Source organism: Elephas maximus, chromosome X (assembly GCF_024166365.1).
Source record: "Elephas maximus indicus isolate mEleMax1 chromosome X, mEleMax1 primary haplotype, whole genome shotgun sequence".
Lineage (NCBI taxonomy): Eukaryota > Metazoa > Chordata > Mammalia > Proboscidea > Elephantidae > Elephas > Elephas maximus.
In genome coordinates this window covers 86,309,705-86,337,640 of record NC_064846.1, presented here as the reverse complement: position 1 = coordinate 86,337,640, position 27,936 = coordinate 86,309,705, and the positions used below count along the sequence as shown (strand labels likewise).

Below are 27,936 nucleotides of genomic sequence, written 5' to 3'. Positions count from 1 at the left end.
ACTAAATTTTTTGTTCTCAAGATAAATTCTGAGAAAACAAAGGGAAATTGTTAAATATGAGTAAAAATAGTTATACCTTTCCAGTATGGTTCGCTATTTGTCATAATAAAGGGAACAGGAATATTCAGAGCCAATTCAAATATTTCATATAAATTAATGCTGTCAACCACCTTTATTTTCAAAGCATCTACTGGACACATTAAAGGGTACTCAAATTACTACCTCTCCCTTCCTTGACCTCTCTCTGGTAGAGAGGAGGAAAGATTAGGGTTGTAATCTCAGGTTGTAATACTAATAGCTTAAATATAAGTACTACTAAAACAGTCAAAAAGACAGGTAGGAGAGGAAAGAAAACGTGTTTAAATTCAGAGTGACTGTTAAGTGTATCTTCACGCACACCTAATAAATAATCCAGGTTGCACAGAAGACACTGAGAAACTTCAGTAACTATGTCAAAACTGCAGTATGTATTTGTTTAGCAGTTTTAATACTGGTGAAAAAAACACTGTTCAATATGTGTAATTGCTTAGACAATTAACCCATCTACGATTGTTTTCTCATACCCTTGACTTTTTATTAGAGGTATAAGCTTTGCAGTTGCTGAATATTTGGTGAACATCCTTGTAAAATTCCAGAGGACTAGCATAGTTTCCTGATTCCAGAGTTTCCTTCACAGTGCTGAAGTCCATAGGAGTGTCTATAACATCTTGATAATCCTACAAAAGAGAATGTGCTATTAAATACTCAAGCCTGGTAACAATACTGAATAATACAATGGGAATGAGAATTGTATCACCTACTGATGTAATCTATCATGAAACATTTTATTTTTCATCTACCAACTACCCCTAGCCTCAAACCATCCATTTAAGGCTCTTTTGGTGAATCAGGAAAACAGTAGGGGTCTGCAAGAGAAACTTAGCCCTCACCTGCAGTCAATAACGATAAATGACTCTAAAGGGACAGAATAGAAAATCCACAGCCACTAGTTTCATCTCTTCAGAGTCTATAATATAGAATTTCAGTTCATATTTAAAGGCAGATGCAGGCCCCTAACAAGCCCCTGGAAAACTGCTTAATGAAGGCAGAAGATACAATTAGTCACATGCCACATACATAACTATATATTTCCAGCTGTGAGGACAGGTCAAAGCCAAATTGGCCATGATTGTGCCCTTCCCTTATTTTTTTGTTTTAGGCAATGTGATGCTTTCATTTCATCTATTTAGTCTCATAAATTCAGAATTAGGTTGATTTCATTTAGGGAAGGAAGGAGAATCATGTTAAATCTTTGCAGTCCTAGTTTAGATATTCCTAGGGTTATCACATACAATCACACCTGAAGGTTCTACCTATATACAGCACACCCTTCAACAAATAAACATGTTTTGGGGTAAAACCATAGTCAGCATTAGAGCCTTCATTCTACTTAAAATCATTAAGAAGGAAAATCACCATATTACCCCCAAGGGAGAAACCCAAAGAGCCAGAAGAAGGGGTAAAGAATAGGTATTATAAAAAGAAAAAATATTTTTCAAAGTATGAGAACACACACTTGCTCTAAATATACTCTTTTCTGGGGGGCTTATATTATAAAAACCAAAATATTTCGACACATTATGCCTTATGAAACACTAATATTTACATTGAGGGAAAATGTTGCAACCGGTGGAGTATGATACCAAAATTCAAAAGACCCAGTCAGGATGTTGAATGAAGTCCCACTGGGTATAATCAGCTATAATACATACGCAATTGTATTGTTGTAATCGATGTTTTCTATTCTACTACAACAGCTTTAGATTTACATAAACAAATAAACACCTTAAATTGATGCTACAGAGAACACTCCTGAGAAAAGGTGCTGAGGTGGAGCCAAAAATGCCGTAGTAGTTAGATGCTTCCTGTGGTCCTTCTTATCACAAAGGCCCAAAAAAACAAGTGAATAGATTATCTAGGAGCCCTGAATATCAAAGGCAAAGTTGAAGAATGGGACTGAGTGGCAGGGAGAGGGAGAGACAGTTCAGAAGCAATGAGGAGTTGCCAGAACTGACTTGGCGGGAACCAGCACCCTGCAGGCGGGATTGGCTGCCATGCGTGGTAAGGAAAGCAGTGGCGTTTGGGATGCAATTTCCACATTGGGAGAGGCTGAGCAGCGGAGAATCTACTCAAACCTCCAGAGCCAGTGAAGAGTGGTGATCAATTGGCAAAAGATAAGTACATGCATCTAACATACTGCGTGGAACCAAAAAACACCCCATTTGGGAAGAACCTCTCTCTTATTTATCTGCTGCTCCCTCCCTAGTATCTTCCAGGTCTGGGCCACTTTCAGCGATTGCTGCTTCCCCTGGACCAGAAAAGTGGCCTGTCATGCCCTCTGAGCCATTCTTCCAGCCTTGGAGAGGGAACAAATTAACAAACAGGAAAAAATAATCTGCCAGCTCCCCTAAGCCGGGAACTCATGGCAGGCACAGCTCCTTTGCCTAGGCACAGGCATAAGGGGTCCAGTGATTTTGAATGCCTTTCTCCCTACATTGACCTACGTGGACCCATTTCAACAGCACAGGCCCTCATTAGCACAGTACAACAGAGTATATACCTGAAGCCTTACTTCACTGTATCATCTGTATGGTGGAGTAGCATGTTCGTGACATCTGACACCACTCAGCCCATTAAGTGGGTTACTTACCCACCTACATCAGGGGCCTTAGGACTGGTCGCTCGACCTGTGCCACCTAGCCACCTGCGACAGGGGTCCAAGAATAAGTGGTGCCTCCCAGCCCTTAAAGCCAACAGCATTGGGTTCCCATAGTCTGGCTGCAAAACCCACCCACCTATGCACTACAGGGAACAGGGACACGCTTTCCTCCAAGACACTCAGAGGCAGCCATCATCCCCCTGCCTTGCTCAGCGCTTGACGCCCTACTACATCCAGATACCTGTGCCTACTCCAATCGCCCCTGCCCATCTAGGACTGTAGGTGAGAGGCTGCACCACACACTTGGTGACCTACTACCTGGACACCTGAGCTGAACCCATACAAGAAAACAGACTCCTGGGCTCACATACCTAGTCTAACCACCCAGTGACAGAACGTTAGAGCTTCAAAGGCACCAATAATCAAACTAGCTCACATAAGAAGCCTATTTGGGCATATTAAAACAAAACAAGAAACTACGACACAGTAAGCAAACATAAAATAAATAAAAACAATAACTTATGGATGGCTCGGAGACAACAGTCAATATCAAATCTCATAAAGTGGCAGACCATGATGGTTTCAGCAAGCTCATGATGCCTTCAGCAAGCTCTCAAGACAAATAATCAGGAAATTTTATGGAGGAAGAGAACTTCTTGGAATTACTGGAGGTACAATACAAAGATTAATACACAAACTCTTCAAGAGATCAGGAAAGAGATCAGGCAAAAGGCAGAAAAGCCAAGGAACACAGACAATGCAATAAAGGAACTTAGGAAGATTACAGAAGAGCACAATGACAAATTTAACAGGCTGCAAGAATCCACAGAGAGACAGCAAACAGAAATCCAGAAGATAATAAAATTTCGGAATTAGACGACTCAATAGAAAGTCAGAGGAGTAGAACTGAGGCAATGGAAGTCAGAATTAGTGAGATTGAAGATAAAGCATTTGACACCAACATATTTGAGGAAAAAAAATCAAACAATTCAAATACTTGAAGAAACCCTAAGAATTATGTGGGACACTATCAAGAAGAATAACCTACAAGGGACTAGAGTACCAGAAAGGTGGTGGGGGTGGGGGGAAGGGGGAGATAACAGAAAATACAGAGAGAATTGTTGAAGATTTGTTGGCAGAAAAATTCCCTGATATTGTGAAAGATGAGAAGATATCTATTCAAGACGCTCATCGAACCCCACACAAGGCGCTATAACAACAGGCCCAACTGCAATTAAAAGAATCATAACAGAATACTATGAAAAACTATACTCTTAAGAAATTTGGAAACCCTGAGGAAATTGACAAATTTCTAGAAACACACTACCTACCTAAACTAGCATAAACAGACACAGAAAAATTAAATACACTTATAACAAAAGAAGAGATTGAAAAGGTAATTAAAAAACTCTCAACAACAAAAAAAGCCCTGGCCCTGATGTTTTCACTGGAGAATTCTACCAAACTTTCAGAGAAGAGTAAACATCACTACTACTAAAGGTATTTCAGAGCATAGGAAAGGATGGAATACTCCTATGATGCCAGCATAACCCTGATACGAAAACCAGGTAAAGACACCACAAAAAAAGAAAATTAAGACCAATATCCCTGATGAACATAGATACCAAAATCCTCAAAAAAAATTCTAGCAACAGAATTCAAGAACATATCAAAACAAAACAAAACAAAAACTATAATGATTCACCATGCTCAAGTGGGATTCATACCAGGTATGCAGGGTGGTTCAACATTAGAAAAACAATCAATGTAATCCATCACATAAATAAAACAAAACAGAAGAACCACAAGATCTTATCAATTGATGCAGAAAAGGCATTTATTCGACAATACCCATTCATGATAAAAACTCTCAGCAAAATAGGAATAGATGCGAAACTCCTGAACATAATAAAGGGCATTTATACAAAGTCAATAGCTAACATCATCCTAAATGGAGAGAGTCTGGAAGCACTCGCCTTGAGAACGGGAACCAGACAAGGATGCCCTTTATCACCACAATTATTCAACCTTGTGCTGGAGGTCCTAGCCTGAGTAATTAGGCTAGAAAAAGAAATAAAGGGCATCCAAATTGGTAGTGAAGAAGTAAGAGTATCTCTATTTGCACATGATATGATCTTATACCCAGAAAACCCTAAAGAATCAACAAAAAAGCTAAATAGACACTAATAGAACAGTTAAGCAAAGTATCAGAATATAAGGTAAACATACAAAAATCAGTTGGATTCCTCTACACCAACAAAGAAAATGCTGAAGGGGAAATCACCAAATCAATACCATTTACAATAGCCCCGAAGATGATAAAATACTCAGGAATAAATCTACCCAGAGACGTAGAAAATCTATATAAAGAAAACTACAAGACACTACCGCAAGAAACCAAAAGAAACCTACATAAGTTGAAAAACATACCTTGCTCATGGATAGGAAGACTCAACATTGTGAAATGTCAATTCTACCCAAAGCAATCTACAGATACAATGCAATCTGATCCAAATTCCAAAGGCATTTTTTTTAAATAATTTTTATTGTGCTTTAAGTGAAAGTTTACAAATTAAGTCAGTCTCTCACACAAAAACCCATATACACCTTGCTACACACTTCCAATTACTCTTCCCCTAATGAGACACTCTCTCTTTTTGTGTCCATTTCGCCAGCTTCTAACCCCCTCCACCCTCTCATCTCCCCTCCAGGCAGGAGATGCCAACATAGTCTCAAGTGTCCACCTGATCCAAGCAGCTCACTCCTCACCACCAAAGGCATTTTTTAATGAGATGGAGAAACAAATCACAAACTTCATACAGAAAAGGAAAAAGCCCTGGATAAGTAAAGCATTACTGAAGAAGAACAAAGTGGGAGGCCTCACACTACATGGTTTTAGAACCTATTATACCGCCACAGTAGTCAAAACAGCCTGGTACTGGTACAACAACAGACACATAGACCAATGGAACAGAATTGAGAATGCAGACATAAATTCATCCACTTATGAGCAGCTGATATTTGACGAAGGCCCAAAGTCCATTAATTGGGGAAAAGACAGTCTCTTTAACAAATGGTGCTGACATAATTGGATATCCATCTGTGAGAAAATGAAACCAAAACCATACCTCACACCATGCACAAAAACGAACTCAAAATGTTTCAAGGACCTAAGTATGAAATCTAAAACGATAAAGATCATGGAAGAAAAAATAGGGACAATATTAGGAATCCTAATACATGGCATACACAGAATACAAAACATTACTAACAATGCACATATACCAGAAGAGAAACTAGACAACTGAGAGCTCCTAAAAATCAAACACTTATGCTCATCAAAAGATTTTACCACAGGAATGAAAAGACAACCTACAGGCTGGGAAAAATTTTTGTCTCTACGAATCCGATCGGCCTCTAATCTCTAAAATTTACAAGGTATTACAAAACCTCAACAACAAAAAGACAACCTAATTAAGAAATGGGCAAAGAATATTGTCATGAATTCAATCGTGTCCCCCCAAAATATCTGTCAACGTGGCTAGGTCATGATTCCCTTGTATGACTGTATGATTGTCTACCATTTTATCTTCAGATGTGATTTCCCTATATGTTGTGAATCCTATCACTATGATGTAATAAAATGCATTAGTGGCAGTTATACTGATGAGGTCTACAAGATTAGATAGTGTCGTAATCCAATGTCTTTTGAGATATAAGCGAGAGAAGTGAGCAAAGAGACATGGAGGCCTCATAGCACCAAGAAAGCAGTGCCAGGAGCAGTGTGTCCACTGGACCTGAGATTCCTGTGCTGAGATGCTCCCAGACCAAAGGAAGGCTGCTGCATCACAAGGACCTTCCTACAGAGCCAACAGAGAAAGAAAGCCTTCCCCTGGACTGACACCCTGAATTTGAACTTGTAGCCTATTAGACTGTAACAGAATAAATTTCTCTTTGTTAAAGCCATCCACTTATGGTATTTCTGTTACAGCAGATGACTAAGACAGATATGAACAGGCACTTCACCAAAGAAGACATTCAGGTGGCTAACAGATACATGAGGAAATGCTCACGATCATTAGCCATCAGAGAAATGCAAATCAAAACTACAATGAGATGCCATCTCACTCCAACAAGGCTAGCATTAATTGAGAAAACACTAAATAATAAACGTTGGAGAGGTTATGGAGAGAGTGGAAGACTTATACACTGCTGGTGTGAATATAAATGGTATAACCACTTTGGAAATCAATTTGTCACTTCCTTAAAAAGCTAGAAATAGAAGTACCGTATGATCCAGCAATCCCACTCCTTGGAATAAATCCTAGAGAAATAAGAGCCAACATGCGAATAGATATATGCACACCCATGTTGACTGCAGCACTGTGCACAATAGCAAAAAGATGGAAACAACCTAGGTGCCCATCAACGGATGAATGGATAAACAAATTATGGTATATTCACACAACGGAATACTATGCAATGATAAACAACAATGAATCTGAGAAATATCTCATAACATAGAGGTATCTGGAAGGCATTATGCTGAGTGAAATTAGTTAGTTGCCAAAGGACAAATACTGTATGAGACCACTATTATAAGAACTCACGAAAAGGTTGAAACACAGAAGAAAACATTCTTTGATGTTCACGAGGGTGGGGAAGGAGGGAGAGGGGAATTCGCTAACTAGTTAAACCCAGTGACCTCGATTCGATTCCGACTCATAGCGACCCTATAGGACAGAGTAGAACTGCCCCATAGAGTTTCTAAGGAGCACCTGGTGGATTCAAACTGTCGACCCTTTGGTTAGCAGCCGTAGCACTTAACCACTACGCCACCAGGATTTCCACTAACTAGATAGTGGACAAAATTATATTAGGTAAAGGGAAGGACGACACACAATACAGGGAAAGTCAGCACAACTGAACGAAACCGAAAGCTAAGAAGTTTCCTGAATACAACCAAACACTTCAAGGGACAGAGTAGCAGGGGCGGGGTCTGGGGACCATGGTTTCAGGGGACATCTCAATCAGTTGGCATTAACACAGTTTATTAAGAAAATGTTCTGCATCCCATTTTGGTAAGTGGCAACTGGGTTCTTAAAAGCTAAAGAGCGACCATCTAAGATACATCAATTGGTCCCAACCCACCTGCAGCAAAGCAGAAAGAACACCAAAGGCAAAAGGAAAATATTAGCCCAAGAGACAGAAAGGGCCACAAAAACCAGACTCCACCAGCCTGAGACCAGAAGAAGTAGATGGTGCCTGGCTACCACCAATGACCGCCCTGACAGGGAACACATCAGAAAGTCCCTGATGGAGCAGGAGAAAAGTGGGGTGCAGAACTCAAATTCTAGTAAAAAGACCAGACTTAATTCATCCAATTGAGACTGGAGGGTTCCCGGAAGACATGACCCCCAGACTCTCTGTTAGCCCAGAACTGAAACCATTCCCAAAGCCAACTCTTCAGACAACGATTAGACCAGACCATAAGACATAACATGATACTGGTGAAGAGAGTGCTTCTTAGCTGAAGGACATACATGAGACTAAATGGGCAGCTCCTGTCCGGAGGTGAGATGAGAAGGCAAGGCAAAAAAGGACAGGAAATGGTTGAATGGACACGGGAAATCTGGGGTGGAAAGGTGAAGTGCTCTGTCACATTATTGGGAGAGAAACTAGGGTCATATAACAATGTGTGTATAAATCGTTGTATGAGAAACTAACTTGAACTGTAAACTTTCACTTAAAGCACAATAAAAACAACAAAAAAAGAAGCAGGTGCTGATTTAAAAAACAACCAAACAAAAATCCAAACAAGAGTGAAAAGATACTGAGTTGAACAATAGTTTTAACAAATTATAAAAGGCTCATTTAAGTATGAATATTTTACAAAGAAAAAGAAGGCAAAAACAACCGGAGTATATATTTTAAGAGACTACAAAGCCTACCTCAGAAATAAATGGATCTTGTCGTTCTGGAACAAATGACTCTGAGGATTCTCCTTCTTGCTCTTGATGACCCTATTAGGGTAAAGAGAACAAATTGCGCTTCCAGGCCACCATAACAAACTATCAAGACTTAGAATACAACTATGACTTAAGGCTCAGAGATCCATAAATAGGAACTATGTTTTTACTGGTTGTAATTTAAGGTGAAGGTATTCTACATTGACCATTCTTCTCTGCTATGAAAAACATGAGACTAATGTATTCTATCCTAACTCCCTACAAATAAACAAACGGGCTTCATTGAACATAATTTTGTTCCTAATTTGAACGCTATTTCTTCCTGACTGAAACCTGTGTATGCAGACAAGAATACTGGTGTGCAATAAACTCAGAGGATGGTCTAATGTATTTCTGAAATACTGCTGTACCTTTTCTTTGAAAAAGTTAGATTTGCTACCTATAATAAAAGCTAATTCAATGTATAAATAGATATAATCCTAGAAAAGGAATCCTATAATTTCTCATGTGTTTCTCTTTGGTGAAAAGAAAGAAATATTGGTAGACTGGTACTCTACGAGACCATATTAGATAACTAACATATCTAGTATAAATTAAACAGTACTGACATACGTCACTGAGCATCTACAGTATGTAGAACAGTGTATTAGAAGTTAGTAGAATTTATTAAACAAATATCTGAAATAAAAGCTGGAAGGAATAGCAAGAAAATTTAGATTCAAATTTGGTTTACAATTGTATAATTTACATACTAAGTACATGATAGGCATTTTAGAAAGACATGGCTAATCACACTACCCGCTTTCATGATTCAAAGATAAACTAGCAAGAAAGAAAAAAGAGAGAAGGAATGAAGGCAGGAAAAAGTGGCTCTTAACTAAACCTTAGCATGTATAACCAAAAAAACCAAACCCAGTACCGTTGAGTCGATTCTGACTCATAGCGACCCTACAGGACAGAGTAGAACTGCCCCATAGAGTTTCCAAGGAGCGTCTGGAGGATTTGAACTGCCGACCCTCTGGTTAGCAGCCGTAGCGCTTAACCACTACGCCACCAGCAAAGTGGTGAGCATGTATACTTATGGGAAATTATGACACTGGCAATTATTTAAATAACTGTATGCTTACCGGGAAACCTGGTGGCGCAGTGGTTAAGCGCTACGGCTGCTAACCAGAGGGTCGGCAGTTCAAATCCTCCAGACGCTCCTTGGAAACTCTATGGGGCAGTTCTACTCTGTCCTGTAGGGTCGCTATGAGTCAGAATCGACTCAACGGTACTGGGTATACTTACTGGATAAGAAAGATGATCAGCTGGCTGTCGAAATGGCTCTGAGTCCTCACGTTCATAAATGAGGCTCAAGAGTTCTTCACATTGTTTTTTCCAAGCATCAGGATTAGACTTTAAAGATTGTCTTCTGCCTCGGCATTTGACCTGTAGATTTTAATAGAATTATATCTAAAAGTTCTTTCTTTAACTTTCCAAACATTGATTTTCTCGTGTATTCCTGATGTTAATATATCTATGAAAAATAGAGCAGCTGCTATTTTTCTTAGTTTAGATTAGACAACGTTCTCCTTGAAAACAAAATAAACTAGACTCTTACAATGGAAATCAAAAGAACTCTAATATTCTGAATACTCATTTTAAGAAATCTGAGCCTCCAAAAAAGTACAGAAGAACAAATGCTTTTTTTCTCTATCAGATTAAGTTATTAATGCTTTAATATTTGCTGATAGTTAAGTATACTTGACAACGTCATCATAATTTTCTCAAAGCAACATTTAAAAGAGTTTTTTTTTTAATAAATTCTTTGTGGACTTGATAAATTCCAGCCTTTACATTTGATGCTTTTGTAGCGATTTCTTTCAGTTTTTCAAAGGAAATTGTTTCTTAAATAGAATTGACTATATGTCTAATTACCACAGAGGTGAAGTGTGTAGAAAAGTGTTATCATAGCAGGTATGAGGTTGCCATCTTTAGAAGGGCCTGTTTTTAAGGATGGCCCTTGTCTGGCATCTGGGAACTTGGCACTTGAACCATTTCCTAAATCATAAAGGTAGTTTACTGTGCCTAGCATAAATGATGTTATTTGTGCTGAATACCTGTTTTCCATCTGGAAGTCTGGAATCTTGGTATGTGCTAGGCAGAGGGTTCCTACATAACCAACCCACAATAAAATCCTTAGGGACTGAGTATCTAATTGCACTTGTCACTACATTTTCACTGCCGAGGGAAAAGTCTGGTCTATGACTCCCTCATAGAAGGAGGATCATAGGAAGTCTGTACACAGATTCGATCAGATTCTGCCTGTGTGTCTGTCCCTTACGATCCAGCTGCATATATTACTACACCACTCTAATAAATCTTGGCCATGAGTACAATGATACGCTAAGTCCTGTGAACCTTCTGGCGATTCTCCAAATGTGGGGGTGGCCTTAGGGACCTGACACAGGAAGGATGAAAATTTTTATTCTCAGCAGTTGATTTATTCACTCACTCTTCTTCCAGATGAAGTACCAGGACCATCTGAATCTAAATCAACCATTTCTGTATCCTAAAATTAAATGGGGAGGGTGGGAGAAGACATTAAGTTACATTCAATGTCTTACAAGTTAGATGGAATATACAAATAAAAGGCAAATGCAATCACAATGAATTTTCGTTCATTAAAGCAGGCAGCAGAACAAAGGCTGGAGGGCGACTAACTCCAAACTTTACAAACTGGAAAATATACTGGGAAAGAAAGAGCTTAATGGTTTCTCCTTAAATTAGCATAGGAAATTAAGGAAAAGGTGTAGCGATTGGTATCCACTGAAGTTGTACCTAAATAGGTATTAGTATTTGAAAAGATTAAAAAAGTATTTGAAAAGAAAAAAAAAGTATTCTATGGTATGCTAATTTAATATACTATAATCACAAATTACTCATGATTAATTCTTTGCTATTTCAATAAACAGTTCTCTTATAGGAAAAATATAAATGTCTGCACACATGGGGTCACCATAGTTGTAATCGACTCCACGACAACTGGGACAACTGGATTGGTTTCCGTTTTTTACAGATTCAGTTAAGTATCTGTTATGGATTGAATTGTGTTCTCCCCCAAAACATATGTTGGAATCCTAACCCCTATACCTGTGATGTAATCCCCTTTGAGAATTGAGTCTTGTTATGTTAACGAGGCAATATCAATGTAGGGTGTGCCCTGAACCTAATCACTTCAGAGTTATAAAAGGAACAGATTAGACAGAGACAAGGATCTTCCCCCAGAGCCAACAGACAGAGAGCCTTCCCTTATAGCCAATGCCTTCAATTCAAACTTCTTCCTCCTGTGGGAATGGAGCCCTGGTGGAGTGATGGTTAAGCACTTGGCTGCTAACCAAAAGGTCAGTGGTTTGAACTCACCAGCCACCCTGCAGGAGAAGAGACCTTGCGATCTGCTCCCATAAAGATTTAAAGCCTAGGAAACCCTATGGGGCAGTTCTACTCTGTCCTATAGGGTTTCTGAGTCAGAACTGACTTCACAGCACACAGCAACGAACTGTGAGAAAAAATTCTGTTCTTTAAAGCTACCGACTCATGGTATTTGTTACAGCAGCACTAGCTAACTAAGATGGTATGTATCTAAGGGATAAGATTTTAAGACAAAGAGGCAAGGCCCAGGCACCACTATTCACCTGGTGATGGCAACTCAAATTATAAGAAAAATGACTAGGAGAAAATACAAGTAGCTCATGAGTTATTGGTACTCCTTTGTAAAAATAAAACTGTTGAATTACATTTTACTTTAGTCTTCTATCCTGAGTAGTGCTACTATGAGGGAAATTCTTGCTATATCAAATCCTGAGTCAAAGCACATTTATGTGAAAGGTCAAAGAAAATATAAGGAATAAGTATGATAAATTCTTCATGGTTTCCAGGGGGATAATATTTAATTGGTGTATTTGTGTTTTCTTTATTGTTATTATATAAATAACATTTAACTCCAAGAATACTTACAATGTTTTACAGTCACATATATTTTTATGAAATAGTAACCAAAAAAAACAGTAGATTTTGGAGATTAACGATACAGACAAAATAAACATGCAAAATATTTCATGCCACTTCAATAGAATCTAGCATATTTGAGTCACTCAACCCTAGGATGAATTGGTTTCCACTAAAAATTTCTGAATTATCACTTTCTTATTATTGTTCTAGACTCGTATCTTGGTTTTTGCTTCTCTGTACCATAGCCTCCAGTCAAAAATGGCTGGGTAAAAAAAAAAAGAAATTGGTGGGAAAATCTCACATATGAGGGTCTGCTGAGAGTACTGATTCTATTTCATTAAGAAAAGATTGGTTTATGTTTACAAATTTCCATAAAGGAAATCAAGTAGCAATTCTATGAAATTACTAAAAATTGACACTTCCAAAGCTGAAATTTTGAAATATTTTAATATTTTATATACAATGTATAGAAAACAAAATTCATACTAAAATTCCCATCAACTAAACATTCTTTTAAAATATTGAGTGCTTTGTCTTGTTTTTAAGGGTTGAAAAATAAAGTGTTGATTTCTTATCATGAAAATCTACTGAGTCAAATAGGATAACTACTTGTCTCTAAATATTGTTGCACAATTACATTTTTGGCATATGCCATCTAAACACAAGTTAAAGAGTTTAATATAAAAGATGCAGGTGTTCAGTCAACTTTCAGAAATCTGTTTCACTGCTCATTGCCAATTATAACACTTACATGCAATACTCTACTTCAAATAAGAGAAAAAGATTTCATTCCTAATCATGCTGTGATTCTTACCTCCTCTGCATCAGTACTGTTTAGTTCTTCTGCTTTAATTTTGTTATAAGTATCCAGTATATCAGCACAGCTCTGATCCCTAAGAAACAAGATAAGTCAAAATACATTTCAATAATTAAGAAAAACCCCAGAAGTTAGCACATCTGGAAGAGAAAATGCTTCTTACCCAATAAAGCGAAGTAAGACATCAGTTACAATTTTGGCTGCTTTGACTATAGGACTGTCTGGCTCATTGAAAGTTCTGGCATTATGCTCAATGTAGCGTACCTCCCACATTAATGCTGATATTCTCCTATGAAAGAAAAAACACCTTCTGTTAGTCTTGGCTGATACATTTAAAGCATATTCTAGGAATAGACAACATAGAACAATTAGGTATTTATCATGGTATGTCAAAGGCATTCCAATATATGTATTTACTGATGTGCACTAAAAGAAGATGATACAGTCACAGTATTTGAAGCACAGGGAAAAATTTAGAACCACTGGACTGCATATTAAAATTTGGAATAACCTAATTCAAAACATTATGGGTAAATAGTGATTTGACAAAAAAACAAGCAAAAATAAAGTGTTTTGATAAAGTCAAGAGAATGTTTAGTTTTCAGGGGAAGTTACAAGAATAGCAGAAAAAAAAAAACAAACCAGATTGTAGAAAATAACAGATTTTTATCTAGTTATTTTTATGATATATTAATAAATAAAATATATAGGGTATTATAAAAATACATTTAATTCTCAATTATAAGAGGCAGATTAACCAGTTCATGGAATAACTGTGGTTAGGGCACAGGGACCCTGGGATGAGAGAGGAACCAAAAGCTGTCCTCTATAGTCCTCCCATAATCATCATCCCCAACCAAAAAACAAATCCAAAACGAAGCAAAAAATAACTTGGATCTTTTCCTATACACATTTTCAGAGCTGAGAATTAGATCTTATTAACTGCTAAGTCCCCAATAGTGTGATTTATGCATGCTTTCCAAGTCTATGTAGCACCTTAATTGCAATGAATCTATAAACAACTTAATCTGCCTTTAATAATCAAAAGTTAACTGTAGTTTTGTTTTACACATGATTTATGCTACCGCTAATTTCCTGTCTTTCCTTCCCTACCACCTTTTTACCCTGCAAGACTGAGAATCTACTGAATAAAGGGAAATTAGCTGTTTAAAATTTTTAAAAGAAATTTTGGAGTGAGTCTTTTGAATGACATTTTACACATGAAAACACAGATCTCAGTGTACCATCACACAAAAAGGAAAGAAAAAGATATACAGTTGTGGATTTTATAATAAATGGTAAAACCAAACAGACCTGTAAAAGCGGTTTTCAAGTCTCCGCCTGATGGTGTTGAGGTCAGTTGGATAAGCAACTACAGTACAGTATAAGGGGTAGGCACTGAGATCCACTGGAACAGCAAAAGGGCTGGCAAAATCTACAAAATTACCAAAAAAAAAAAAAAAAAAAAACAGCAGTTAAGAGGAACTTAACATTTCATGTTAACAAACACAAATTAATATATATACAAGAAGAGAGTAATATACTACATTTCTAAAACAATGATTCGATTATTCAAATATTAGACCAATACCGTTTTAACGTTACTCTTTCATTTGAACATATCTATGAATCATGCATGACACACTGGATTCAAATTCAGTAAAAGGAAACAAATTCAAAGAAGCACTGTGTTTAACTTCAGATTTATGTCTTTCCTGAATAAATGCTAAACTTCTCAAATGATGTTTTAGGAACTATAACTATTGTTGTGATTGTTGTTGTGTGACATCAAGTTGATTTCAACTCATAAGGACCCTATAGGATAGAGGAGAACTGCCCCATAGGGTTTCCAAAGCTGTAATTTTTATGGAAGCAGATTACCACATCTTTCTTCCAAGGAGTGGCTGGTGGGTTCTAGTTGCTGACCTTTCCAGTTAGCAGCCAAGCGCTTAACCCATGTGCCACCAGGGCTCCTTATCATTGTGATTAAGAAACATTACTCACCTACCAAGGAACCCATCCAAATTAAGGCTCAGGGAATAGCTAGAGAGCCAAATGACTTGAGAAACAAAAAGACACTTACATGCCTGCCTTCGTTATTAGTCTCCAGAGTGTTAAAAAGTTATAAGTCATCACTTTGGCCAAGCATATAAAAATGTTAACATTAAAACGAGTAACCGTGCTTCTTAAGTTAAAAGTGAAGTGTACCGTGAGAAAATGCATTTCCTTTTAAAGAACTTGGAAACCCTGGTGGCGTAGTGGTAAAGTACTACGGCTGCTAACCAAAGGGTCAGCAGTTTGAATCTGCCAGGTCCTCCTTGGAAACCCTATGGGGCAGTTGTACTCTGTCCTATAGGGTCTCTATGAGTTGGAATCAACTCGACGGCAGCTGGTTTTTTTTGGGGGGGTGGTTTAAAGAACTTAAAATTCTTTTGGTTTCCCAGCAACCTTCAGTTCTCGTAATATTCTTTCACATTCATCATACCCAGGGAAAGAAGGTGGTTGATGCCCTGAATAACCCGTTCACATTCCTCATCTCTAGAATGAGCTCCCCATTCTCCTTCTTGGGGTTTGTATAGCAAAGCAGTCAGTTCTTCCTGGGACACAGGAACACCAGCACCAACTTCATCTGGAAAGGCAGCTAGGTGTACGATAAAAAAAAAAAATCAGAAATAATTAGTTTCCAATATCATGCTATTGTCATTTTACTTTTAGAAGGATTGTATATCATTTTTAAAAGTATATTTACTGCCTTCTGGAATTGGCTCCATGTCCCAGGGGCTCATCTTTTCTCTCTCATTATTGTCCCAGCTGTTAAAAAATAACAAGATGCATATCAAATTCACAACACTTACTTTTATATACTAGCATAATTTGCATAACGTTTTGGGGTAAAATTTGGAACAGGACAATACTGTTGTCTTTAAAGTATAATTTTGCTAAAATAAATAACCTTAAATAAAGAAAATATGGCTTACCAGTATGAAACAGAGATGACAGTAAGTCTGTTAGTTTTACTTGTTATTTTTTCCTTCTAACAAAGCGTATATTCAATATTAGGCCAGGGAAAAGAATAAAAAGATCTTTTTGAAAAATATCTTTCAGGTTAAGAGAGTCAATTTAATAGATTACTTCTTTCCATGAAATAATCTACTTTATCCTAATAGCTTAATTATCAAAGTCCTTCCAAAAATCTTATTATTTCCTTTTGATCTGCAATATGGAGACTAAAAGTCAATTTTTGCAGAATAAACATTTCTTCTACCATTCTTGACAAGAAAACTTCATTCACTAGGAATCTTAAAATTCTGGAATTTCATGAAGAATTAAAGTAAATGTCGTTGGGAAGTAGTACCTCTTACAAACAATACCCAGTGCCGTCAAGTCGATTCCGACTCATAGCGACCCTATAGGACAGGATAGAGCTGCCCCATTGAGTTTCCAAGGAGCACCTGCCGGATTCGAACTGCCGACACTTTGGTTAGCAGCCATAGCACTTAACCACTACGCCTTGGAAACTCTATGGGGCATTTCTACTCTGTCCTATAGGGTCGCTATGAGTTGGAATCGACTCAACGGCACCAGGTTTGGTTTTTATAAACATAATGCAATCACCTCTGCCTAGAATTTATACCATTGAAGGCCTCTAACAATTACTTTAAACACAATGAATTTCAGTATTCTCTATGAAAAAATAGTTGCAATTCTTTTCTAAAGCAGAAATTCTTAAGAGAAAATAAGGACATAAGAAAGTTAGAAATAAGCCTTCAGTTCCTGCTTTGCTTTTAGTATGCATATTAGACAGAAAGGTTTATCATCAAATTCCTTTCTTACAGGTACATTGTCAGACTAGATAAGACAGATAAAAAGGTATTCCTGGTAAGGTTTATATAACGCCCATATACTACTACAGCATTATTATCAGGTACAATAACCATACTTACTGAACACTGTAACACTGGAAAGAACTATCAGGATACTCTGGTTGAAAAGGCTGCTGACTCTCCACGGTTCCAAACCACCAGGCATCATCTATTATACTGCGAAATCTATCACCTGTAATGTTTTTTAAAATTTTTTAAAAGAGTGCTCTTGAGAACATTAGCTCTGCTTCAACTCTAAATTGCTACTTTCATTGAATACACAAGTAGTATTGTATCTAGCATTATCAGAAGTTTCAAGCATTTTGATTTTCACATGATGGAAATCTTTCTGAAATAAATCACATATCTCCATGTCTTCTTAACTTACAAAAAGGCTACCCAAACACAATTTAACCTTTATCAATTATTTGGGATCCTCATTGTACTATATGTTTGTTTCTTCTTCTCCTTCTTTTTTGCTTTTAGCTTTTTGCCTTTAAAAATCTTCTCATACTAGTTTTCTGCTTCTAAATACCTAAGGATTACAGAACCAAACCATCATGGACAAAAATGTTTTTTATGTATTAGGAGAATTCAAAAAATAATAGCAAACATTTACATAGTGCTTACTATGTGCCAGGTACAATTTTATGTGTCTATACATTTTTTTTTAATACATTAACTCATTTACTCCTCTCACTAACCTTATATATGTGTATTGTGTGATCCCCATTTTATACAGGAGGGATGTGAGGCAAAGAGAGTTAAAAACTTGCCCGAGATCAAATAGAGATAGAGCCAGGATTCCAAGTCACAGTGTAAGGCCCCATACTTTCAAAATTATGTATTTGCTACGGCTGCAAATACATTTTAAAATCCAGGCATATAAAAGTGAATGTGCAAAAAAAGTTGTCTGAAATTAAAGAAGCCTTATGTTATATATATTATGATAATATATACACAAATTAATTTTTCCCCCTCACATTATATTGCTTTTGGGCAGGGGAGGGGATGAAAGGGAGAAAGAAAGAAAAAAGAGAGTAAGAGAGGTTGTAGTTTATTTAATGCAGGTCTCTAAACAAAGGAAGGAAGGGAGGGAAGAGAGGGGAGGGAAGGGAGAGGGAGGATCGGGAAAGGGAGAAGAGGGAGGAAAGGAAGGAGAAAGGGAGGGGAAGGAGGAGGGGAGGGAGGAGGCAGGGAGAGAGGAGAAGGTGAAGGGGGAAGAAGGGGAGGGAAGAGGCAGGCAGGGAGGGAGGAAGGGAAGAGGCAGGGAGAGGGGAGGGAGGGGAGGAGGGGAGGAGGGGAGGAGGGAGGGAGGGAGGGAGGGAAGGAGGGAGGGAGGGAGGGAGGGAGGGAGGGAGGGAGGGAGGGAGGGAAGGAGGGAGGGAGGGAGGGAGGGAGGGAGGGAGGGAGGGAGGGAGGGAGGGAGGGAGGGAGGGAAGGAGGGAAGGAGGGAAGGAGGGAAGGAGGGAAGGAGGGAAGGAGGGAAGGAGGGAAGGAGGGAAGGAGGGAAGGAGGGAAGGAGGGAAGGAGGGAAGGAAGGAAGGAAGGAAGGAAGGAAGGAAGGAAGGAAGGAAGGAAGGAAGGAAGGAAGGAAGGAAGGAAGGAAGGAAGGAAGGAAGGAAGGAAATAAACAACAATAAGTATGGTCTGTTTCAGAGCCCAAGTATAAAGAGTGCTCTATTAGGTCAATTAATATTTGAGAATTTCCTTTTTATTCATATTTGTATTCTAGTAGAGTGGGTATCTGTAGAAGGATTAGAGACTATATGCCATGCATGATGTGCACAAAAGCACCTAAACATAACTGAAAAGAAAATTCAGTTTAATTTTTCTAATTTGTCTGAATGCTTTTTCCAGCTTCCTTTTAAACTAGTTTCTTTTTGTTAAATGAGAGTAAAAGAGTTAGTCTACTTCAAACTTAACAGTTATTAAGGGACAATTTTATACTTACCAATCTGCCAGTTCCTTTCTTTGGCTTCATTGTAAAACTGATGTAGCACAAGGAAATCAATGACATCTGGCATGTCATGATACCTACACAGAAAATAAAGCACATGTGAATTAATATAGAGTATATTTAGTAATATATATAAAAAAACTGTTACTAAATATTCAAGGACATAAGTTAAATGTGGAGTCATCAGACAAAATACTGCAAAGCTTCCTAAAATGCTTTAACTTAAATTAAACCTCATCTGCAATGATCTGTTTTGGAGTGGCCTGCTACTCACTTTAATAATGTAATGATACCAATGCAGGCTCTTAAAGCTTCTCAAAGCTTAATACAAGGTATTATATACTAAGGGCCTTAAAACAAGGATATGAATTAATGTTCTTTCATCTCCCTAGATTTCAACTCAATTTCAAGAAATGCACCACTTACTTATTGTTACTATTATTACTAACAGAAATAAAAGCAACTACGAGGCACTTTATAAAGGTTTCTCTTTTATTCCTCACAATAACCCTGAGGAAACTATTACCATCTCCATTCCATTTTACAGATGAAGACATAGATTCAGAGGAGTTAAGTAACTTTCTGTTTAAGTGGAGAAACCAAGAATTAAGCTCCGGTCTTTATTAATTCTGAAGCCTGTAGTGTTTCAGTGTTTCTTCTCCCAAAGAGCCCTGTATCCTACTGAATACACAGTAGGTATTAAAATACACACATGCACACCACACACACACACACACACACAGCCAGAGAAAGCTACTCACTTAATGGAAAAAGATTCCCCAGTCATTTTGCCTGAAATAGGGTCCAGAAATGCAAGTTTCAAGCAGCATAGTGTAGGCGGTCCAACCTCATATTTGATTCCTACAATCTTAACAAACTCTTGCTCCTATTCATGAGAATACCAATATATTATTATTTTCAATATAAATTGGCTAACATTTGCATACTATATTATTACTTAAATAATATGAAAATTATCTGAACACCTACCAAGTGCTGGGCACTACACTAAGTGTTAATGGTAATAAGACATGGCTCCTGAACATTAACAGGTGGTTGTAGTTCATTTAATTCTAAACCAAGGATAAGCAACAAAATCCTCTGAGTAACCTATTTTTAAAGCCTACTCGTATAGAATCTAATTCACTAAGTCTGGTGTAATGCTCAGTCATATATATCTTGAGAAAGCTCCACAGGGGATTATGATGCTCTGCCGGGCTTAAGAATTGCTCTGCTAGTGGAAATAAAGTCTGCGAATGTGCAGGTGTACATGTATGTGTATGTGTTTGATGAGTAGACTTAAATTTTTTAAATGCCTACAATATTATCCTAGAACATCCTTACACATTATTTTATTACTAGTCACATTTAACAGATGACATAACTGAGTCTCAGACATACACTAACTTGCTTAAAATTATATACTAGCATAGAGCAGAACTGGAATTCAAATTCAGGTCTTATTCCAAAGCCCAGGTTCTTGTACCACACACATGCTGCCTCCACAATTTCCTAAAACCACAGGATTAGAATTAAAAATAAGAAACCATGTTTTATTCATTTGTGATTCTAAAAAAGAACTCAACCTCCATCTGATCCAGAATAGCATCTACTCTATTAGTGAACCATGACTTTCACTTAAACATACTTTAGCAATGTACAACTTAACAATATATATATATATTTTTTTTTACAAGTGTCTAAACTAAATCTTTACTTCAATAGATATAAAGATTCTCCCTGTTGTATCCTTCCTGCTAATTATCATCACACAACAACCCTTCATTTACCTGAAAACTATAATAACATTGCCCTTTAGGTGCTTGTTCTCCAAGTCAGAAGAGAACAAAACACATAAACCTAAGCAGAAATTACATATATATATGAATGGAAGTATAATTACAAACAGAATATTCTTCTCCAAAAGATAAACATATCTATGTCTAGTTTACTCAATACCAAGTAACTACATAGGTGTATCAAAAGATTCCATAAAGCATAAGTTTCTGAGCTTCTTGGGATTTACGACATTTAATGTAACCCAAAAGCTGACAGAGCCTTGAGGGTGTTCGTAGTCCACACACCCAGTCAGTTCTAGAGCCTTTAGATTGTACAAAGTTGCTGATAGGGAAAATATTCCAACCAGGGAACTCTCCTGCTTTGCTCTAATGACAAAATGGTATAGACTAGAGGACCTGAAGCTTGAAGGAAATTAAGTAAAATAATCAAGACAATACATGGCATATAAATTCAGGAAAAAATATAAAATGTGACCCACAAGACTCAGCTGTATGAGAGTATTGTATATCACCTTATCTTGGACACACAATCAGCAGTGAAGTATGCATGAAGCTGAGAAAAATCCTATAGGCAAATAACTTAATTCCAAAGCAACTTCAATGGCATTGCTTATGAAACTGGCAATTTTACCCTGAGGTCCATTTTGTTCCATGGTTGTTTTTGTAAATTAACGCTGTATATTTTTGATTTCCTTACAGCCCGCACATAAGCTTCATGTCCTTGCCTAAAATAGATAAGCTGAAACAAAAAAAGTAAGGTATTAAACAGTAGCATCCTCCTTCACAATTCTATACAGCCCAATACACATGCCTATAAACACCCTCTTCTGTAGGCAACAAACATGATTACAATTTTGAAAAAAATCTGTGCAATTAAGGTGCTTTTCACCATGAAATGATGTTCAGTACCCATATTTATGCAGCCCTGCACTAAGTACCATGTAACATAAGCACTGCACACACAGGTCCTTTCTGCCTAGCAACTTCGTAAGTCTGCTGAAGAATAAGAAACTATAATGACGAATGTACACAAAACTGGTCATATTCTAAAGCACCATATTTCAAATCATAATTTATATTCTAAATATCAATATTTTAATACTAAAATTACACACTTTATACACATGGTGTATTACATAGTATACACGCATACCAAAAAACAAGCCAAACCCAACCCAACACACATATATATTTCTAATCACTCACAGGCTACTAAATGGCGTAGTTTTAAGACTTAAATGAAAAGTTTTCTGTTATGCGCATTCACATAAGAACTGGTATGGTCACATATTTTTTGGGGGGACACGATTTAATCCATGACACTGCCACTAATCAAAAAAACAGAAAATAACAAATGTTGGAGAGGTTGTGGAGAGACCGGAACACTCATACACTTCTGGTGGGAACGTAAAATGGTACAACCTCTTTGGAAATCAATTTGGTGCTTCCTTAAAAAGCTAGAAATAGAACTACCATACGATCCAGCAATCCCACTCCTCGGAATATATCCTAGAGAAATAAGAGCCTTTACATGAACAGATATATGTACACCCATGTTCACTGCAGCACTGTTTACAATAGCAAAAAGATGGAAGCAACCAAGGTGCCCATCAACGGATGAATGGACAAAAAGATTATGGCATATTCACACAATGATAAATCCGTGAAACATTTCATAACATGGAGGCATCTGGAAGGCATTATGCTGAATGAAATTAGTCAGCACAACTGGACTACACCAAAAGCAAAGAAGCTTCCTGAATAAACTGAACGCTTCAAAGGCCAGAGTTGCAGGGGCAGGGCCTAGGGACCATAGCTTCAGGGGACAACCAGGTCAACTGGCATAATAAAATCTATTAAGGAAACATTTTGCATCCCACTTTGGTGAATGGTATCTGGGGTCTTAAACACTAGCAAGTGGCCATCTAAGATGCATCAATTGGTCTCAACCCACTTGCAGCAAAGGAAAATGAAGGACCCCCAAGACACAAGGTAATTATGAGCACAAGAGACAGAAAGGGTCGCATAAATCAGAGACTACATTAGCCTGAGACGAGAAGAACTAGATGGTGCCTGACTATAACCAATGACTGCCCTGACAGGGAACACAACAGAGAACCCCTGAGGGAGCAGGAGAGCAATGGGATGCAGACCTCAGATTCTCATAAAAAGACCAGACTTAATGGTCTGACTGAGACTGGAAGGGACCCGGAGGTCATGGTCCCCAGACATTCTGCTAGCCCAAGACTGGAACCATTCCCAAAGCCAAATCTTCAGACAGGGATTGGACTGGACTATAAGACAGAAAATGATGCTGGTGAGGAGTGATTTTCTTGGCTCAAGTAGGCACATGAGACCATGTGGGAAGCTCCCGTCTGGAGGAGAGATAGGCAGAGGGGGCAGAAGTTAGCTGAATGGACACAGGGAATACAGGGTGGAGAAAAGGAGTGTGCTGTCTCATTAGGGGGAGAGCAACTAGGAGTACATAGCAAAGTGTGTATAGATTTCTATATGAGAGACTGAATTGATTTGTAAGCTTTCACTTAAAGTACAATAAAAAAATTTTAAATAGGAAAAAAAAACTGGTACGGAAGGAAAATGAACTCAAGAGTTTGGCGAAACCCTTCAGCTCTTCTAAGACAGCATTTACAACCACATTCTCAAGTCATTAAAAGAAAAACCACAAAGTTTTTTAAAGTAGGGGTAAAAACCAAAAAAAAAAGTAGGGATAGAGATAAATAAATACAATATAAAAAATACCGAACTATGAGTTTTAAAAAATATACTGACATATACTACCAATTAATATTGTGTAAGTAACAATTTTTAATAGCTAAAATTACAAGTAGAAAAAGACTTAAATCTTTGTATATAAACATAATTGTAGGGATAAAAAAGCCAATACTAAACATGTTATTCAGGAATTCCTTATCACATAATGTCTTCCTGAACTTAACAAATACTGATTAAACATCTTGTGTCCCTCAAGGACACAGATGTACATGTAGACATACAACTATAATGCAAGGCAGAATGTAATATGAATCATAAAAGAGGAATAATTTAGGTGGGAAAACTCATGAGAAAGGAGGGGAAGGCAAGCGGAAGGTAGGGATCACATTGAGAAGTCAGCATTTGAGCTAGACCTTAAAGAATGAGCATTTTGAGTGGCAAAGATCTGTGGGAGGGGTATTCCAGGGAAAATAATACTTAGATGAAGTAAAAAGTAATTAGATGAAGTAAAAAGTAATGCAGTCATTAAGAGATCAATTATACAAAAAGTATATTTCTGCCTTTTTGAGTTCCTTAAAAATTTCTATGTCTGACATATTTATTTCACTATCTGATTCGATTATACACCTTCCGAATTATCAGACATCTGTCCTCACCTAATACACATTAGTCTTGAAAGCAAGGGTGGATTAACCAGTAAGCAAGGTACGCACAAGCTTACTTGTGCTTGCTTACTAATCTGTAGTAAACAATTTCACATTGGTTTCACATCATTGATAGGGTAAAAAACAGGTGAAATTATTCACTACACATTAGTATGTATGCACAAGTAAGCCCGTATGTTCCTTGCTTATTGGGTAACCCGGCCCTGCTCGAAGCATATGAGAATGTACCAAGTAAAACAAAATAGAAGGAACAAGATTCCACCAAGGTCTGAACTGAGAAAAAATGGTCCAACACAGTGGAGACAACTCTCATCAGATCTTAGAGTATATAGATCCTTGTTTTGTTAAGTTTTCTAAGATTAATTCAACATTATGCCTCTTAAGACCCCATAAGAACAGGCAAGAAATATAAGAAATCATGATTTGGGATTATGCTGAAAACATTTCAAGTTTGTAATTACTACAGCCTTCATCAGAACATATTCTATTAACATAACCACACAAACAAGCATTGTTTCAAAAGTCCAATATCTATACGAAGACACAATTATGAAAGGAAACATTTTAATAATACATAAAGATAATGAGAAAATAATGGCTTATTCATAAGGCTATGTAATAGCTCAATTGGTATTCTGTCAATTCCTAGAGCCTTGTTTTTTGCCAGTGCCTTCAGCGCATCTCGGACTTCTTCCTTCAATACCATCGGTTCCTAATCATATGTTACCTCCTGAAATGGTTGAACGTGGACCAATTATTTTTGGTATAGTGACTCTTTGTATTCCTTCCACATTCTTTTGATGCTTCCTGCGTCATTAAACATTTTTCCAGAAGAATCCTTCAGTGTTGCAACTCGAGGCTTGAATTTTTTTCTTCAGTTCTTTCAGCTTGAGAAATGCTGAGGGCATTCTTCCCTTTGGTTTTGTATCTCCGAGTCTTTGTACATGCCATCATAATATTTTGTTTTCTCAAACCGCCCTTTGAAATCTTCTGTTCAGCTCTTTTACGTCATCATTTTTTCCTTTTGCTTTTGCTACTCGACATTCAAGAGCAAGCTTCAGAGTCTCCTCTGACATCCATTTAGGTCTTGTCTTTCTCTTCTTTTTAATGACCTCTTGCTTTCTTCATGGATGATGTCCTTGATGTCATTCCACAACTCATCTGGTGTTTGGTCATTAGTGTTCAATGTGTCAAATCTATTCTTGAGATGGTCTCTAAATTCACGTGGGATATACTCAAGATCGTACTTTGTCTCTTGTGGACTTGTTCTAATTTTCTTCAGTTTCAACTTGAACCTGCATATGACCAATGGATGGTCTGTTCTGCAGTCAGCCCCTGGCCTTGTTCTGAGTGATGATATTAAGATTTTCCATCGCCTCTTTCCACAGATGTAGTCAATTTGATTCCCATGTATTCCATCTGGTGAGGTCCACATGTACAGTTGCCGTTTATGTTGGTGAAAAAAGGTATCTGCAATGGAGAAATTGCTGGCCTTGGAAAATTCTATCATGCTATCTATGGCATCGTTCCTATCACCAAGGCCATATTTTCCAACTACTAATCCTTGTTGTTTGCTCCCATCTTTCACATTCCAATCACCAGTAATTATCACCTCATTCCAATTGCACGTTTGACCAATTTCAGACTGCAGAAGTTGGTAAAAATCTTCAATTTCTTCATCTTTAGCCTTAGTGGTTGGAGCATAAATTTGAATAATAGTCGTATTAACTGGTCTTCCTTGTAGGCATATGGTTATTATCCTATCACTGACAGTGTTGTACTTCAGGGAAAATCTTGAATTTTTTTTTTTTTTTGGCGATGAATGCAACACCATTTTCTCTTCAAGTTGTCATTCCTGGCACAGGAGACCATATAATTGTCCAATTCAGAATGGCCAATACCAGTCCATTTCAGCTCAGGATATCTATCAATGTTTATGCGTTCCATTTCATTTTTGACGATTTCCAATTTTCTTAGATTCATACTTTGTACATTCCAAGTTCCAATTACTGAAGGATGTTTGCAGCTGTTTCTTCTCATTTTGGGTAGTGCCACATCAGTAAATGAAGGTCCATCCATGTCATTAAGGTCGACACTACTTTAAGGAGGCAGCTCTTCCCCAGTTGTATTTTGAGTGCTTTCCAACCTGAGGGGCTCATCGTCTGGCACTATATCAGACAATGCTCAGCTGCTGTTCATAAGATTTTCACTGGTTCTTTTCAGAAGTGGACCACTGAATCCGTCTTTCTAGTCTGTCTTTGTCTGAAAGCTCAGCTGTAACTTGTCCACCATGGGTGACCCTGCTGGTATTTGAACACCGGTGGCATAGCTTCCAACATCATAGCAACACACAAGCAACCACGGTATGACAAACTGACAGATGCGTGGTTTCAACAAACGGAGGCAGCACTGGAACTGCTCACTTTTCTATGCCAAGAAATTTGGAAGACAGCTACCTGGCCAACTGATTGGAAGAGATCCATATTTAGGCCTATTCCCAAGAAAGGTGATCCAAGCAAATGTGGAAATTATCAAACAATATCATTAATATCACATGCAAGTAAAATTTTGCTGAAGATCATTCAAAAGCTGCTGCAGCAGTATATCGACAAGGAAATGCCAAAAATTCAAGTTGGATTTAGAAGAGGACATGGAACCAGGGATACTATTGCTGATGTCAGATGAATACTGGCTAGAAGTAGAGAATACCAGAAAGCTGTTTACCAGTGTTTCACTGACTATGCAAAGGCATTCATCCTTGTGGATCATGACAAATTATGGATAACGCTGGGAAGAATGGCAATTCTGAACACTTAGTTGTGCTCATGAGGAACCTATACATGGATCAAGAGGCAGTTATACAAACAGAACAAGAGGATACTGCATGGCTTCAAGTCAAGAATTGTATGCATCGACATTGTATCCGTTCACCATACTCAATCTGTATGTTGAGCATCTGAAAAGCTGGACCACATGAAGAATGGGGCATCAGGATTGGAGGAAGACTAACAATCTGCGATATGCAGATGGCAGAACTTTGCTTGCTCAAAGTGAAGAGGACTTGAAGCACTTACTGATGAAGATCAAAGACCACAGCCTTCACTATGGATTATACCTTAACATAAAGAAAACAAAAATCCTTATAATTGGACCAATAAGCAACATCATGATAAACGGAGAAAAGGCTGAAGTTGTCAAGGATTTCATCTTACTTGGATCCACAATCAACACCCATGGAAGCAGCAGTCAAGAAATCAAAAGATACCTTGCACTGGGCAAATTTTCTGCAAAAGACCTCTTTAAAGTGTTAAAAAGCAAAGATGTCATCTTGAGGATTAAGGTGCGCCTGACCCAAGCCAGTATGTTTTCAATCACCTCATATGCATGCGAAAGCTGGAATGATGGATAAGAAAAACAGAAGAAGTGAAGCCTTTGAATT

General features: G+C 37.7%; 1 protein-coding gene across 2 annotated transcripts in view; it reads right to left on the bottom strand.

Moving 5' to 3' along the window:
- The window catches only part of BRWD3 (bromodomain and WD repeat domain containing 3), a 129,253-nt gene that overhangs the window by 11,927 nt on the left and 89,390 nt on the right, over window positions 1-27,936 (bottom strand). For both annotated transcript variants that reach the window (XM_049871964.1, XM_049871965.1), the window contains 13 exons: window positions 21,731-21,838; window positions 20,062-20,186; window positions 19,295-19,377; window positions 17,422-17,533; window positions 16,227-16,288; window positions 15,963-16,118; window positions 14,792-14,912; window positions 13,641-13,766; window positions 13,475-13,553; window positions 11,165-11,221; window positions 9,958-10,098; window positions 8,650-8,721; window positions 564-716 (listed from right to left, as the gene is read on the bottom strand). In XM_049871964.1, coding sequence (XP_049727921.1) covers window positions 564-716; window positions 8,650-8,721; window positions 9,958-10,098; window positions 11,165-11,221; window positions 13,475-13,553; window positions 13,641-13,766; window positions 14,792-14,912; window positions 15,963-16,118; window positions 16,227-16,288; window positions 17,422-17,533; window positions 19,295-19,377; window positions 20,062-20,186; window positions 21,731-21,838 — 1,395 coding nt within the window. The remainder of the gene's footprint in view (window positions 1-563; window positions 717-8,649; window positions 8,722-9,957; window positions 10,099-11,164; window positions 11,222-13,474; window positions 13,554-13,640; window positions 13,767-14,791; window positions 14,913-15,962; window positions 16,119-16,226; window positions 16,289-17,421; window positions 17,534-19,294; window positions 19,378-20,061; window positions 20,187-21,730; window positions 21,839-27,936) is intronic.